This window comes from Eimeria tenella, genomic scaffold, assembly GCF_000499545.2.
Source record: "Eimeria tenella Houghton genomic scaffold, Eth_scaff41, whole genome shotgun sequence".
NCBI classification, from domain to species: domain Eukaryota; phylum Apicomplexa; class Conoidasida; order Eucoccidiorida; family Eimeriidae; genus Eimeria; species Eimeria tenella.
In genome coordinates this window covers 175,245-190,228 of record NW_013543345.1, presented here as the reverse complement: position 1 = coordinate 190,228, position 14,984 = coordinate 175,245, and the positions used below count along the sequence as shown (strand labels likewise).

The 14,984-nt window shown below is 45.3% G+C and overlaps 1 protein-coding gene across 1 annotated transcript; it reads left to right on the top strand.

Annotated features, from left to right (window-relative positions):
- Positions 1 to 9,836: 9,836 nt before the first annotated feature.
- ETH_00022650 (uncharacterized protein) lies at positions 9,837 to 13,025 on the top strand (the record flags this gene model as incomplete). The annotated part of the gene is made up of 7 exons (XM_013376876.1): positions 9,837 to 9,981; positions 10,186 to 10,265; positions 10,388 to 10,744; positions 11,114 to 11,516; positions 11,744 to 11,979; positions 12,168 to 12,618; positions 12,760 to 13,025. 7 exons carry the CDS (start codon positions 9,837 to 9,839, stop codon positions 13,023 to 13,025), a joined length of 1,938 nt encoding a protein of 645 aa, XP_013232330.1.
- Between the last annotated feature and the right edge of the window lie 1,959 nt (positions 13,026 to 14,984).

Genomic DNA, 14,984 nt, shown 5'->3' with positions numbered 1-14,984 from the left:
TTGCTAAGAAGCTCCTCAGTAGGTCAGCGCCAAGGCAAATCACGTTGGAGGATAGTCATAGGCCTACCGCCGATGTTTCACGTTAAATGAAGGACGCACGCAAACCGTTATATGAAGAAGTAGTAACATATTTTTTCCCATAAGAGATGCTTTTCATCTGCCAACGTAAGCAATGCATAAGGCTTGTCTTCTACGTGGCTTTCAGGAAGATCAAGCAGGGAAGCAATTTGTGTAGGCATGCCAAAAATAGGCCCCGTTTGCATGCAGGACCAGTCTCTAATACACAACTTTTAGTGCTGGGCAGTCACCGCTAGCCAGTCAAAGAAAGTATTTATTATACAGATTTGAATAGTAGTTTTTCCACATCTAGTAGTTTAGTATACAAAATCATTATACGAGCTGGTGCCTTCGTAGTTCAACCGGCCTGTGCTGCACAGTTAGGAGTAACAGATGTGCTTCGCTGAGAGATATCGGACGTTGGTTACACTGCAGTGATTTGCCAGTATTCCTAAGTGTCATCAACAGAATTCTGAAGTTCGGGGACTTTGTACTGTACCTTTGATTTCGGGTGAATGTTCTTCACAGCTAACGTTGTCAGCTCAGCGCTGCTTGGCTCATAGTTGTCTCTCCGCTTCGCCATCCAAAGGCTTACACTTATCATTCACAAACTAATTGAAGACACAATTTACCAATAAAAACATCCCAAAATCATTATTGCAAGCCATCACTTTTAGGTCCGCACCTGTCTTCCTTCAGTGTTCCTCCTTTATCATGTCAATGTGCTACACGCAGTTCTTTAGTGCCCGTTACCAGTCCCAACCCCTGGGACAAATTCATAACACACCACGCCATACAGGCGGAGGAGTAAGTCCTGTTGCGAGCTTCTCACTTTCGTTGAGTACGTAAATCTACACGTTCTCAAGCATTTAATTCTGAAGGCCGTGTATGGACAGCAGTATAGTCCTACAAAGAAAGGCGAGCCACAGGCTCGAACTTGGCTTTTTTTTCTCTCTTGCCTTCCCTATTTGCATCTCTGCGTCTTCCATTCTTGTACTTTTTATTCAAGTGTAATTCTTGGCTCTCCTTTTTTGGTGCTGCACTCTTCGATCAAGCATATTGTGCACTGTGAGAAGTTCTTCGTTATATTTGGTCGCTGCTAGTTCCACTATCTTGTCTCCTGACAACACGTTAGACAGCTACGTATTAACATTTGGAGGAGTGGCTTCGCTTTGAGCTTATTTTCTTCATTAAAAACTCACATTGAATTCATCTGTGTACTTCATGCTGCAACGGGAGAGCGTCATGGCTTTCTGTGTGATGTGGATACTTCAGTCATGGCATCTCCGTTCGCACTTCCTCTACTGCTCTTTATCTGTCAATACCTGCAGGACCATAAAACACTTGTGAGTGCAAATGGCAGCTAGTGTAGCGATTTATGAGCTTTGTGATCGCAAGATGTATCCAGGATTACACGCACGTGTGTCACCAGTGAGAGCAATTAACGGCATCCTAAGCTGGAGGCGTTTTTGCCCGTGTTTTATTTTTGTTTTTCTCTAGCTGTTAAAGTCCGCTGGAAGCTCTGTAATTCCGTCAGTGATCTCGGTTGCACCCCAGCTTTGGCTGCTGATGTTTAGAAGAATTTTCGTAGCCGCATATGGGCTGGCTAGCTCAGGAGACGTAGGAAGTAGCGAAGGACGGATTCCTCATGAATGAAAGAGCAGAATACAAAGAATTCTTCTTCATTGGATATCTTTCACGCAATCTTAAACTAAGCGGTGTTTTGCATATATTCCTGCTGGTAGCATCTCCTTTTGCAACGTTTTGCTTTCAGGGATTCATGTGGGCACCTCGTCTTGTGTTGGGTTGCAGTGAAAACACGCTTTTTCTTATTACATTTATTTCGTATTTCAAGGCGAAAGATGTGATTAGTTATCATAAAGCTACAGGTTTGGACTCGTTAGTTACGCCGCTAGGCATTGCGCGTTGAAGATTTGCAGCAAAAATATAGCCTCAATTTGCTACTTATAGACTGTAAATACTTCAATAAGCCTCTCCAAGACGAGGCGCCTGGAAATCACGCAAATCACTTCTTCATGGTTCTGGAAGTTTTACGGAGGACGACCATTTCTTCGCCGCTCTTGAATCACAGAGCATGCAGGAAATGCGGCAACTAAAAGTGTTGGTTCCACTGTGGTTACAGTCTACAGATTCCGTTAGCTGCCCCGTGAGAGCCAAATCTCGAGTAATTAGCATTAAAGCACCTTACGCACGTAGCGGAAACCTTACTAGCTGGAAACAACCCGTGGGCCCAAAACTTCCTACTGATCGACGGAGAATCCTGGGAAGCCCATAAGGCTCAGAGATGCATTTGCTAGAAGCTGTTAGGAAGGTTTGGAGGTCAAGTTTCGTGAAGCCATTGAAATTGAAAGCTAATGAAGTTTTAGACGAAGAACCTTAAGGGCTTGATGTTGTTCATATCTTTTTGTTCATCAAAATTTCTGTTGCTGCTGATCGTGAAGGATGCAAATTCAGACGAGTGCATTGTGTTTGTGCATCCTTACAAAAGGGCGCAAGTACTCTTCGCTTTTTTAAATGCTGCACGTCTCTTTAAAGATACTTGTCGTTTTTTCAACAATATGCATTTGTGAGCATGGGCTGGCTTTCTGCCTGGCTGAGGCAAAGGCAGTGTTTCTGCTCTGTACTAGCCGTTGGGTTTGAGTAAAACTAGGTACTGTCACACAGCGACACGTGTCGAAGACGCTGTGTTCTGATTTCATCCTCTGTTGGAGGCTTTGGGCTTTCACCAGAGCAAATTATTTAGCAGCAAACGCGCGTCTCATACTGTCACATTATAGCTACAATTTTCATACACAGAAGCACGTTCCTCGAGCTTTCGTGGAATACCCTGTGCCCTGCGGTTCCGATAGTCTCGGCAGGAATACTTTGCCCTCTCGACTAAACGAACTACAATTGGCTATGACGCGCAATTGCAGAATTTTCCAGTGGAACGGTGGACAGCTACAGTGTTCCTACTCACGGGAAAGGCAACCGGAGATTTATATGTTGAAGCATTCTTACTGAAGCCTGGCACCAAGGCCAAGACCGAAATGATTAAATGTCTTCTGGTTGTGGTCACAGCTGGTGGTGCCAATTTTTTGTTTTGAGCAACAATGAGGCTATTTAATAGGACACGTTGCAGGAAACAGCAGTTATCAATTGCTTCGATCTGCGTGAATTGTGCCAGCGGGGCTTGAAGTCACTCTTCACAGGAGAGGGGCGACTCGTAAGCAAATACAGTGCAACTGTAAAGCATCGAACATTATTATAAACGTGTGAGATCTCTATTTTTTCGTCATTGTAAAGGAGTTTCGTTCTACTTGGCGAGAAGTCGTTCGATGCCAACTGATAACTGCGGAAAGTTAGCAGCCATCAGCACATCGCTCTTGAAAAAATTTTCGCGAACCATCCCTTGGCCTTTTAAATAATCACCTAGGTCTGGAACTTTAATTACTGAAGTCACTGACATAGCTACTGTGCGCGCAGCTAAGCTTGGTAATCCGCCTGGGCATTGCCGTGCTGAAGAACTGGCACGTGCTCGTAGCAATGTCATGGATGATCGATGCAACACCGTGACACTGCCCAACTTAAATATATCGTGTTCCGCGTTTTTGCGCAAAATGAGTACCTCTACCGGGAATCTGGCCGACGATACGAAAAATGTAGAAAAGGACAAGGCAAGCAAGCAATCAGGAACCCTCACATCTGTGCTAACCAGCATCGAGCAATTCAAAAGAGCTGTTACCTTTTTTTTCATGAAGTTTGATCTCTCTCAGAGTAATACAAGCAGTGCTGAAATTAACATATTTCTTTCTAGGCTCCTGCGAAGTCACCCAGAACTCTGTTGCGGTCACCCAAAGGGTCTGCCAACTCACTGGGAATCGACAGAAACTTGAGTTTTAGGCTTCAGATTGGACTATGTTTTATCTCAGACAAATGGCGTACTGCTGGGAGCTCCGCTTTATCTAGATAATGCGGAGGCCAGCACACCAAGTATCGTTGCAGCGCAGGACACAGGGCACCAAAAAAGGTCTCAGGCACTCAACAAGGCCAATGCAACAGGCCCACAACAGCTAAATTCCTTCATGAGAACAGTAAAGCAGACTGTCCAGAGCTTTCGCGTGCGTGGTCACTCCCCGTTAATTTTTTCCTATCAGTTGAATCTCCTCCTGGAAAGCATTAAACCAGTGAAGCAAATTGAAGTCCTCTGAACTATTTTCTCATTGACTCATGCATTTCCTATACATCCCAAACAGGAAAACGCAGAAGTATGCAGTCGTTGGCCGTGCGCTCCTCAAATGCACTGTGTACAGGCAGAGCAATCAGACCCTGTGGAGAAAGTGGAAGACCTTTTGGCAAGTTTACGAAGGCGCTTTGATGACGTGCATTCAGAAGTTAGAAGGATGAGCGAAGAGGTTGCACGATACAAGGTAAGATGTAGAGCTACATTCGATAAAACGAAAACGCCCAGCAAACGTGAACCACCTCAATAAAAAATTTTCTTCCTTGCACCGCAAGACTACTCCTTCTTCTAAAGGTCATCGTTCCTATGAGCGGTGCCCCTGTTTAGGAGGGTATTCGCCAGGCTGATTCTGCGGAGCATCAAGTTTCTACGGAAAAAGCTCGTATACATGAGGTCAGCAAAAGCTAACCTGGGAGTAAACTTATGCGGAGCAAGTACTATTGGCCTGAAGCTTGTCCTTTGGACAAGTAATTCAACGAGGTACTGGCTTGTCTTCTCAGCGTGCTGCTGAAATGAAGAAATCGCTTGCGCAGTTGAGTAAAAAGGTTTCCGAGGCTGCTTACACCAAGAAGGTTTACATGCATATCCTTCAAAGAACGAAGGTATCGCCCAATTTTTCTGTAAAATTCCTTACCCATCCGCTATTTTAAATCAATCATTTCTTTTTTCCTCTGGCACTTGCCACTTATTGAAATTGGTCACCGGTACTGCTTTCTGTCTCTGTCCTGCGATATCTGAGCTTGAGAAGGATGCGGTTAGGAAAAAAAACTTAATGCTGCAGAGCAGGCTCAAATCCTTAGGTCTTCAACTGAAGGAAGAACACCGTGCCCTAGAGTGAGCCGGTGGGCATCCTGGATGTTTATATCAGCAAGTGATTACGTTTCCGGCAGCCAGCAATAACCTGTAATGTTAACATGCGGCGTGACATTCATCTGTCTTCGAGAATAGATGTGCACAAACCGCCTTTAACTTTTTCCAGGAAGCAAAGGAAAAAAACAGGTTCAGCACTTTCGGAGATAAGGCAGTTAGAACGGGTCAGTATCAAACGTAATACTTTATAGTATAAAGTTATAAGATGTTGCTGTCATGGTTTCCCGCTCCAGAGAGGGAGCCCATGTGGATACGTGCCTGGTGTTAGGAATTGGAAGGAGAAAGGATCATCTGTAACAATGGGCTTAGGGAAATATGCGAAGCAAGTGACATGAGAAGGGCTGCAGTAGAGAAAAGGTAAAAGCCCTCCAAGAGCGTGAATATCGGATGGTACTTGCATACCGCACGGGAGGCCCTATATGGGAAAACTTCCCTTCCAGTCACACTCCTGTTATTAATTTTAGGGCTGATGAGGAATTCATTACTTAAGCCGTGACACGGGAAAATATGTACATGCGTTTTCTTTGTGTGTCGACGAAAATGTAATAAAACATCTAACATACCAGTCCTTCAACAATGCATGATTCTTTCAAATGATCCGTTCTAACAAGTTAGGCTCCAAAATGACAAAGGCATCATCTCCGCGTAATGTGTTGCTTCCAGAAGAAAATTAAAGGCTTTGTTTCCAGGGATTCTCGTGAAGCGAATACAGCATGCAAACACTAGTTTTGCTGACTGCTGAGCCGAGACACTACGATAGTGTGCCCACACAAACTTGGAATTTTTTTCAGGCAGCAGCTTGTTGAGTGGCAGCAGGCAGTCGTGAATGATGCTGCTGCTGCAGCGCTTTCCGCATCTTCCGGAAGGTGGAGAAGAATGCTGTGTGTCGAGAAGCTGATTGCAAACTATTTACAGAAGACCAATGTTGAGAATGTGGAGAAATGGCAATACAAAGAAGACACGTTCCAAAAGATCCGCGAGGCAACAGTGAGGCTTTTGTAGTGAAGGGCCTGGAAAGAAAAGTTCGGATTGCCTAAGATTGGAAACATCGCGACGGCGTCTTTTCATGCCTATGCTGTAACTTAGTCGCTGCTGCCATGAAAAGGCATGTATGTTGAGGCTACTCAGGGAATGCTTGATGTTATGGAAATTGTAAATAAGTTTCTCAACGGAGAAGCGGAGAACCAAAAGCTGAAGCTGATAGCGGAAGAAACGGCAGGAAGACTTGAGGTAGCTTGCCCTAAAGGAAAACTACTGAAAATGTCAAGCACCTAACAAGATTGTACTTTAGATCAAAACCTGGGCTGTAATGCAACAGTCTGGCGAGTCTTAGTACGACAAAGGATCATCAACATAATGGGCACCGAGCGAAAGAACAGAAAATGGCAAAAATTTGTTTGGCAAGTGCAAATTTGCTTGATCGAATTCAGTCTTGCAGAAGAGAATATCAAGAGGTCGTCCGATGCGCAGTTGAAGAGCTCGCGCTGGGAAACTGCGCTCACATACGAAATCTGTATGCAGTAAGGCAGCAGTCCAAAGAAGTCATAATTCTGTTCCCAAAACTACTTTGCTCGTTGGTTTGCAATCCTAGTAGTGAATCCAGTGCTGAAGACACAGCTAAAAAATGAAAATTCACAGCTAACAAACATCTGGATTAAGTAGCAACTTTCTCATGAGACAAAGTTTATACTGATGCTGTTGTGCCAGGCACTTGATGTACAGGCGCAGTCTTGGAGTGCAACATTACACACTCACGCAACAAGGTACGCCGACTAGGCCTTGTACCTTCTCAAGCATAGATCCCCATTTCTGAAGCGTGCAGAAAAGGGTTGCTGTAATTCAATGTTTCATTGGAGAAATGCAATATGAGGAATTGCGCGTACAGGCATAACGTCCTGAAAAGCTTCCTCAGTACTGTGGACCAGGCCAGGCGTTACGTAGCGAGTATCAACAAAAAGCTTGTGCAGGTTGGCATTGAGGTGGGCTAGCGCAGAACATCTCTAGAGTTTCCCCACATTCGGCAGAGAATACAGCAACACGGCTCCCAAATAGCCTAAAGGGCTATGATGCGGCGTTCAGGCCTCGTATAACGTCAATGCAGGGTCTTCACTCGAGAGCTACTTTGAAAATCTTCGGAATCACAGCATTCCAGTATTGCTTGGTCTTCAGATAGAAAACAAGCAGAAATTTGCTGGATTTACGGAAGCAGAAATACAGGACTGTGTGCGCGATTCAAAACATTGTGACAGCACTAGGACGCATGATGATCCAAAACTCAATGATCAATTGCCTGCACTAAATTGAAGTCAGTGTCTCTCCTCTGAGGGACCAATCTTCAAGGCGCGGTATTCAGACAGTTGAAAACGGCGAACGCAAAACTGCAGTTGCGAATGGACACCATGATTCTGACGAACACGATGAGAATTATGAAGCACAATGACCTTCTTTGAAGTTAAAGAGTAAAGCAAACAAAGCCTTTGCCGCCACCCGTGCGCTGATGGCTGCATCTTCGCGAACACTTCCTATCCGATCTCTTTTTCACTGTAAACTTGCAGCAAACATAATTGGAGAATACATCCTAGCATGTTGCGGTTAAGGAGCTGCATGAGTCCTAAAATGAGAAGCTTGAACATGTAAAACGCTGCCGCGACTCAAAGAAGGAACACACTGTAAAAATCTCAAATTCTTCAATAAGGGCACTCTGTCAAGCTACTTAATAACATTGAAGTGCGTGTATTTTAAACGCGCATAGGTGCAAGGACTACGTTAAATACATAAAAAGAGACATTGCCGGCCCGCAGCACAGCATCAGTTAAAGTATTTCATACATACTATTTGGCGCATTAAAACAGACAAATTGTGATACCTATGTTGAACCTACGCTGGTGCTTCCTGAGCTTGCTTCCAACACACTAATCCATACAACTAAGTAGAACACTTTTCTTGCGAATTTAGATCCCAAGGGCTTGCTGGAGTATTATCATAGGTTAACCTAATATTACTTTCGAGAATTTCTTTGATATTTGTAGGGAAGGCTGCAGCACGTTTTCCAACGTGTGGCCACACAGCACGTATATAAATGTATCATAGTTTTGATATATATGTTAGCACATTATGAGAATCGGCGTTTGTCAACTGTATGGTATTCATGAACGACGAAGTACAGTCGAGGTCTAATAGCTCCAAAGAAGAGGTACTAAATTTGGAAAGTAAGATGGACGGCTGGCAACCAGTCTTTGCAAGTGGGAACTAGGGCGTTACTGCACTGAAAACAGCAACAGAGCAACACATGTTTCGGCGTCTTTGCGATTTGAAAGGTTTTCAGCCGAAAAAGAGCCAAGTAAATCCACCGCTGGAACATCCAGCGTTATGTTGAGTCGGTTGCCTGCACAAAGCCTCCCTTGTAGAGGCAGGAACAATTTTGTACAAACGACTGCTCTCAGAAGTATATTGCCAAAATTTCCAAGTGAACACATTGCCCATAGGTGTGATATATGCCCGAAAAGCACTAACCAGAGGCAACCACGTGCAACTATGTTCCACGCTTTGAGGAATAAGCAGAGGCCTTCTGTGCAATTGCACCCCGAAAAGGAAGGAAGACAAAATTTGTCGAAAAAATCCTCTGCGCTTTAGCATTTGAGACACAGTTGGCGACAATGTCAAAAGTGCTGAAATCATTAGGTGCACCCACCTCGGCTAACCAGTGAGACTGCTTTATGGAGCAGATAATACACAACAGGAGAGTTCAATATTCTGCTAGAACACTAAAATGTTCAACTTTTTGTGAAGCATAAACAGTTTCAGAGGCAATTTCCCAGACAAAACACTTGGAGGCTTGTAGCCAAAGCGCTGCATGCATGTTGCCGTAAATCATGTGCTCCTTACATGCATACTTGACTCTATGTGGCAAAATGAATTAGTGCCTAAAAGTTCTTTTATTGTAGTTTTTTTCCATGATTTTCTGTACTTTCATTGTTAGTTTTTTTCCGGATCTCACTCGCAGTCATCTTCTAGAAGTGTTGACTCAATGGAGAAGCCAGGTCAGTGTTGATCGTGGCCGCATTTTTGTCTTGGAATATTGTAAGGCAAGAAGTGCTCTTTTACACGCAAACAAGCTGCGAAACCCTTTGGAACCTTAAGGAATTGCTTCCTGCTCTATCAAGCAAGACCGTGCTCTGAAGCAACTGTGCTGCCTTCCAGTACCTCTGGAAAGCATTCGATTCTTGTCTAGGATGGGCTTCAAAGGTGACTTTTCGTTGCTCAAGTTTACCTACCACTTAGGAATATATTTGTAGACGTCCTGTGAGCAAAACGCTCGTGTTGTTGAAACAAATAACATCGGCAGTTTAGAAACAAACGAGAACATCGAGCTGAACGCTGCCTGCAGTCTTATTCCTGCAAGAGTGCTTGGAGAGTGTTTGAATTTGTATCAAAGCCATAAACCTCCACGCAGGGAAAAAGCGCTATAACGTACTTCCAAGGTTTTTTCTGTTCGTATTCACTTGGAAGAAACGCTTGAAAGATTTGAGCAGGTGTGCATATATGGGATTCCAGTGAGTCTCGTGCAAGTCTGTGAAGGCACCAACAGAATCACAGCTTTGTCTTAAGCCTCTCGCAGGTCACACGTGTTCATGCAAGCGTTACGCTTTGTGAATACTAATCTACGATGGCAAGCACACTAGGCGCCACATCAAATGCAGAGGAAGCATGTCGCAGTGAGGGGACGGAGACAGTTGCGATGTACTTGCACGGAAATGTTGCAAAAGCGCTTGCAGAAGGCCTTGCAGCTACCATCAAAGCCCAGCCCAAAGGTAGGAGCAATGGAAGACAGTATAGACTGTGTGATTTTGATACGCGAACTGCACTAGCGTTGGTCTTGCGCCTGGTGGCTACGAAACCCAGGTTGCTTACACTCCCTGTTCTCTGAAAACATTTGCTGGACTCTTAATCATTTTGCATTTACTTAAAGGTCAAAGAATAAGTTACTATACGTCTTTTTGGCCCGTACTCATCAGATCCACCAATATTTCTTTCCCGATGGCTGCTCGGATTTGTTGACGAGCGTCAGAAGCAACTCAAAGGCAGGGTGCCACAGGTCAGAGCCCCTAGGTGCACCCGATCAGCAACATAAAACACGAATTGAGCTATATTTCACCAAATGTGCAGAGCAGCTGCATTGAGGGCTCGCCTTTAGAAATTAGGCTATCATTTTCACAGGTGCAAAGAGAAAGACTGTTATCGCAGGCCTTCGTAAAGAGTTCCAGAGCAGATTTGATGAAGCAACAAGGAGAGCGAACACTACAAGGGCACTTGAAGAGAGCTCAAAGAGATACCCTTGGTCTCCGTGCATCCGATACAGAGGCTATTGAGGCTTTTCGAGCTGTAGAGTGGGTGGACGAAGAAACAATTGGAAATCTTCTTGACTGTTTAAAGAAATCGGTTGGCGCTACTGGCATTTATATGGCAAAGTACGAGGAACAGACGGCTTTCAAGGATGGAAGTACAAATCCGGTGTTGAGATACATTGCCACCGATAAATCTCATACCCACATGCTTGGCCAGTGCCTTCGTGAGGTAATGTTTAGCCCTATATGCTTCCACACTGTCTCCTCTACTTTGTCCACTCACGCCTTATGCTAGAACGTGTATAATCAAAGTAGTACAGCCGTTCACAAACCCACAACTGCGGCGCTTGTACACAGCATAGTAGCTCATAGCGGCAACAAATATATCCACTTAATCTTCCCACGTGCGCGCGAGTTATGCCTGTCACTCGAAGCTTACCTACTGCTGGTGTAAAGCTGAACTGTGGTATCCAAATTGGGCTTCGACATCCGTTTCTTGTATTCCTAGCACTGTCACGCATTCCGTGAAAGATTCCTTGAAAGAGCCCACGATGTACCTACATCATCGTTTAGCGGCTTCTCATGACAAAAATTTCAGGAAGAAGGAATTACATGGGATCTTTTTCAAGACGACGAAAGTGACAAAGATGCAGAAGAGCTAATGAAGCCCTCCAGAGGAGACGGAGAGGACGAGGAAGGCGAACCCTTGGCAGAGGAACAGGAGGAAAAACGCTGGACATCGACAGATACGCCTGAAGCAGAGGCAGAGAATGCATTAAAGCACAAATCTGTGTTTGTTGAAGAAGTGCTAGACAATCCCAGAATCTACTATTTTGGCCTCACAAGGCCTGGAAGCTATATAGCTGTGTCTGTAGAGTTCAATGATGTGGCAAATGCTGAGTCCGTCACGGCTTTGTCTAAATGGCTGAAAGACAAACGAGAAGGAGAGGAAAAGATATCTTTTTCTGGAGAAAAAGTAGAAGAAACTTCAGGAACAGCTAGTCCGTTGACTTCAAACTGCTCGGCCCGAGTTTGTTTACATCTTGTTACTTTTTCTTAAGTTTGTACTGTGCGCCTGCGGAAGCGGAACTGCTTCAAAATGAATATTTCAATCAGCGACTTTCTTGAACTACCATGTGCGCTCAAGTTGAAGTCCAATCACTTGGGTGTTACGCTTGTTTGAAATCCTCGGAAAATGCACAAACATGTTGTTTTTCCGGTTATTTAGGTAGCGCTGAGTCTACTGATGGTGATCTGAACGATGAAGAGGAAGCTCTAGCCAAGGAAAGCAGCTCTCTTGGTCCTGTCGAACTACACAGCACGCCAGCAAAGTACATCCTGTGTGCTGACTCCCTTGGACAGGAAGCAGCATTTACGCAAAGTGCATTCCAATGCGTTCAAACATTTGCGAAGGAGATTGGGAAAGCCTTTGTCCGAACGCAGCGAGAAGCAGTGGAGCGACAAGTGAGATACTATAAACATAGCTGAAGCCAAAACACTGCCGTCGAAGGTGTCTCTGAGCAAAAGTATCTCAAGATTTGCGCGAACGCTGGATTGACAGCTGAAAGGCTCGTCAGGTGCCTCTTGCTGAGCTAGTTGAAAGAGATATTAGTATGCCATTGGTCTCTTTTGTTGACCACTTTGTGCAAAAGGCATATGAGAGGCTGAATACTAGCGAGCTGCAAGATGAAGAAGAATACTTTTCTGAGTTACAGCAAAGGTGCTCAGTGAGGTCGCAGGAGCTACTAGAACAGCTGCAGGCCGAAGCGCTGCGACAGCTTGATGAGGAGGAAGCAGAAGAGGCTGCACACAGCGAGATGCTAAGGCAAGAAAAACAAAGATGGCGACAAAAAAAGTCAGAGAAAAAAGGCCATCTAGAAGGCCAAGAAGGATACAAAGACAACGCGGAGCGCGAAGAACGGGTCGATAGCGAAAGTCTGTCAAGTGGAAAAGACGATGAGGAAGACGATGAAACCAATGAAGAAACGTCGGTGACTCCTCCTCTTTCCAGGCAGTGTGCATTGGAAGCTGCAGCAGCGCAGGCTGCACTCCGGGCATTCAACGAAGAAGTTCTCAACCAGTACAAGCATAGGCTGTCATTCCGTGAGTTGTCAGTGCGTCTGGACAATCGTCTAGCCACCTAATGATGTTGCACACAGCCAACAAGAAAAGCCTGGAGTGGCCAAGTAGGCAGCTTCCACGACAAACATGCTGTAATCATTGCGTTATCTTCTGTTTGATTAGGCCAACGATACATTGCAGACTCTCCGGGATTGGTGTCAGCCGCTGCCGCATGCGCGCTTCTCCTAGGACACGAAGCCAGCGCACTCAAAGAACATTCAAAAGACGAAAATTCCCAGTGGAGCTGGAATCATCTGCGCCGGCTTCTAACGCCAGCCTTTGCTGAAGCAATGCTGAAGTTTGACCCTAGTAGTGAGCAGTTCCGGGGAACTTTGGTTTTGTCACAGCCTCCGGCGTATCAGTTGCTGCTCAGTGCCGTGTATATCTAGTCGAAGTCCTCACTGGTGTGACTTGACATACTTGCAGCACCTAGGCACTACACGGACAAAGCGAGCAGCTTGACATATATCGCCGAGTTGATAGAGGATGAAGCTAGGGAAGAAGATGATCAGGCGCATCCATCAGTGCAAGTTATCCTTTCTTCATGGGCATCTGTGAGCGATGTATAATCCCTGTAACGACTTTTAATATCATTTTTAGCAGGAAGCTTTTCAAGCATAGAAGAGGTTCGCGGTCACAGTAGAAAAATAGAACCGTTGACTCTTCTGGTGTGGAATTCCCAGCATGCTGTAAGGGCGAGAAAGGCGGAACTTGTCCTAAAGCGCGAGAAGATAAGGCGAATTGCTTCTGTGCACCACGCTCCCGTTCCCATACTCCACGAAATAGACTCCGACTTTGAATGTATTGAAGATGAGGAGCTCTAGCTCCTGCATTAATTCAAAACTTGTTTTGCCCACAGCACAACGATAGTGAGGATTTTCCGCAATTCAGGGAACAAAGAGCTTAAGTATAGGCTCCGTTGATTTTTCAAGACTTAAAATCACCAGAAACTCTACTGCTCCTGATTGAAATAAAGATTCGACATCAGACGCGCGTAACAATAGTACTGCGTAATGACAAGTACCTTACAGGAATCACTAAAGATCTACTGAATGTCCCACGATTGGGTTTTGCGGAAAAGCTGCTGCAGGCAGAGGTTCTGCGCAAAGTGGTGAGTTAATAATGGCATAACGGGTTAAATGCTACGTTTTTTTGACGTTTGGAGATATTCAATCGATTTTAGCCTGCTCGGGTCCGAAGCTGCTTGCATGCGCTTCTTGCTGGTGAGCGTTCTGCATCCTGCGTGAGTTTATTCGTTCTCCAAATAGCGAAAAGGCAATGGCAATGGCACGTTTACAAACGCATACACGATTCCTGGTAACTCGCACCTCAATGGCGGCCTCGTGATCTTCCAACTCCTCATCATCTATGTGGCAGCAAATTGCCCTGTTGACCGCACTATGCTGAAGCTTTTCGCATTCCATGACTCGGGAAGTCTAACAAGTGAACAAGCCGCCCTGCACGCACAATCCATGGCAGGCGCAGACAAGCAGTGACTGTGGAGATTGGGGATGCTGCCGAGGCTGACCGAAAACAGAAACGCACTGCAGCGCTCTCAATACCAGGCATGACGTTGCTTCCGAACTGTAGGCAAAAGGCACCTAGTTTCACTAAGCAAAAGCTGAACAAAGACAGCAAAGTTGCAAGCGCTCTTTTCTTGTCGCCTGATACCCGAACGCGAGAAGTGGGGACTCAATGGTGGGTATGCGGGGAACAGTCTGATATTCACGGTTGGCACGAGACCGCAAGTAGGAGCAAGTGTAGGCACGGAGCAAGTGTAGGCACGCCATTCTGGGAAGGATATTTGTAGATACAGTAATTGTCATAAGTGCACATTCCTAACCAGGTAATGAGAAGCTTTTGTACACGGAGCAGTGTATATAGAGGGGAGGTCATTGGCTTTCCGAACGTACACCCACCCACCTTTTAACGTTCTTCGGGATTTGATACAAAAGTTGCTAAGGCAGATGGAGCAACGAACTGAACAACAAAGTTGCTGCATTCCTTTGCATAGTTTGGTGTCTTCGTGTAAGGGATCGTCACAGCGCTTCAAGCCTCCAGTGCTTAACTATTGATATCGAGTCAAGTTTATACTTTTTTAGGAAGTAAAGGCGTAAGTGCATGAGGAAGACAGGGTTCTGCTGGGCGCTGGAGAAAAGGAAGGACACAATGAAGCGACAGACAGAGCGCGTGTTAACAATTTGGAAATTCAGGACAGCGGAAAGCAAAGGACAAGACAGGGAACGGAGTCAGTGTTATGCACCAGGGTAAGGAAGCTGTGCGTAGTTACGGATATATGGTCGGGAGTTGTCTTTGCGGAAATCCGTTCTCGTGCGGCGCGCTAGCTC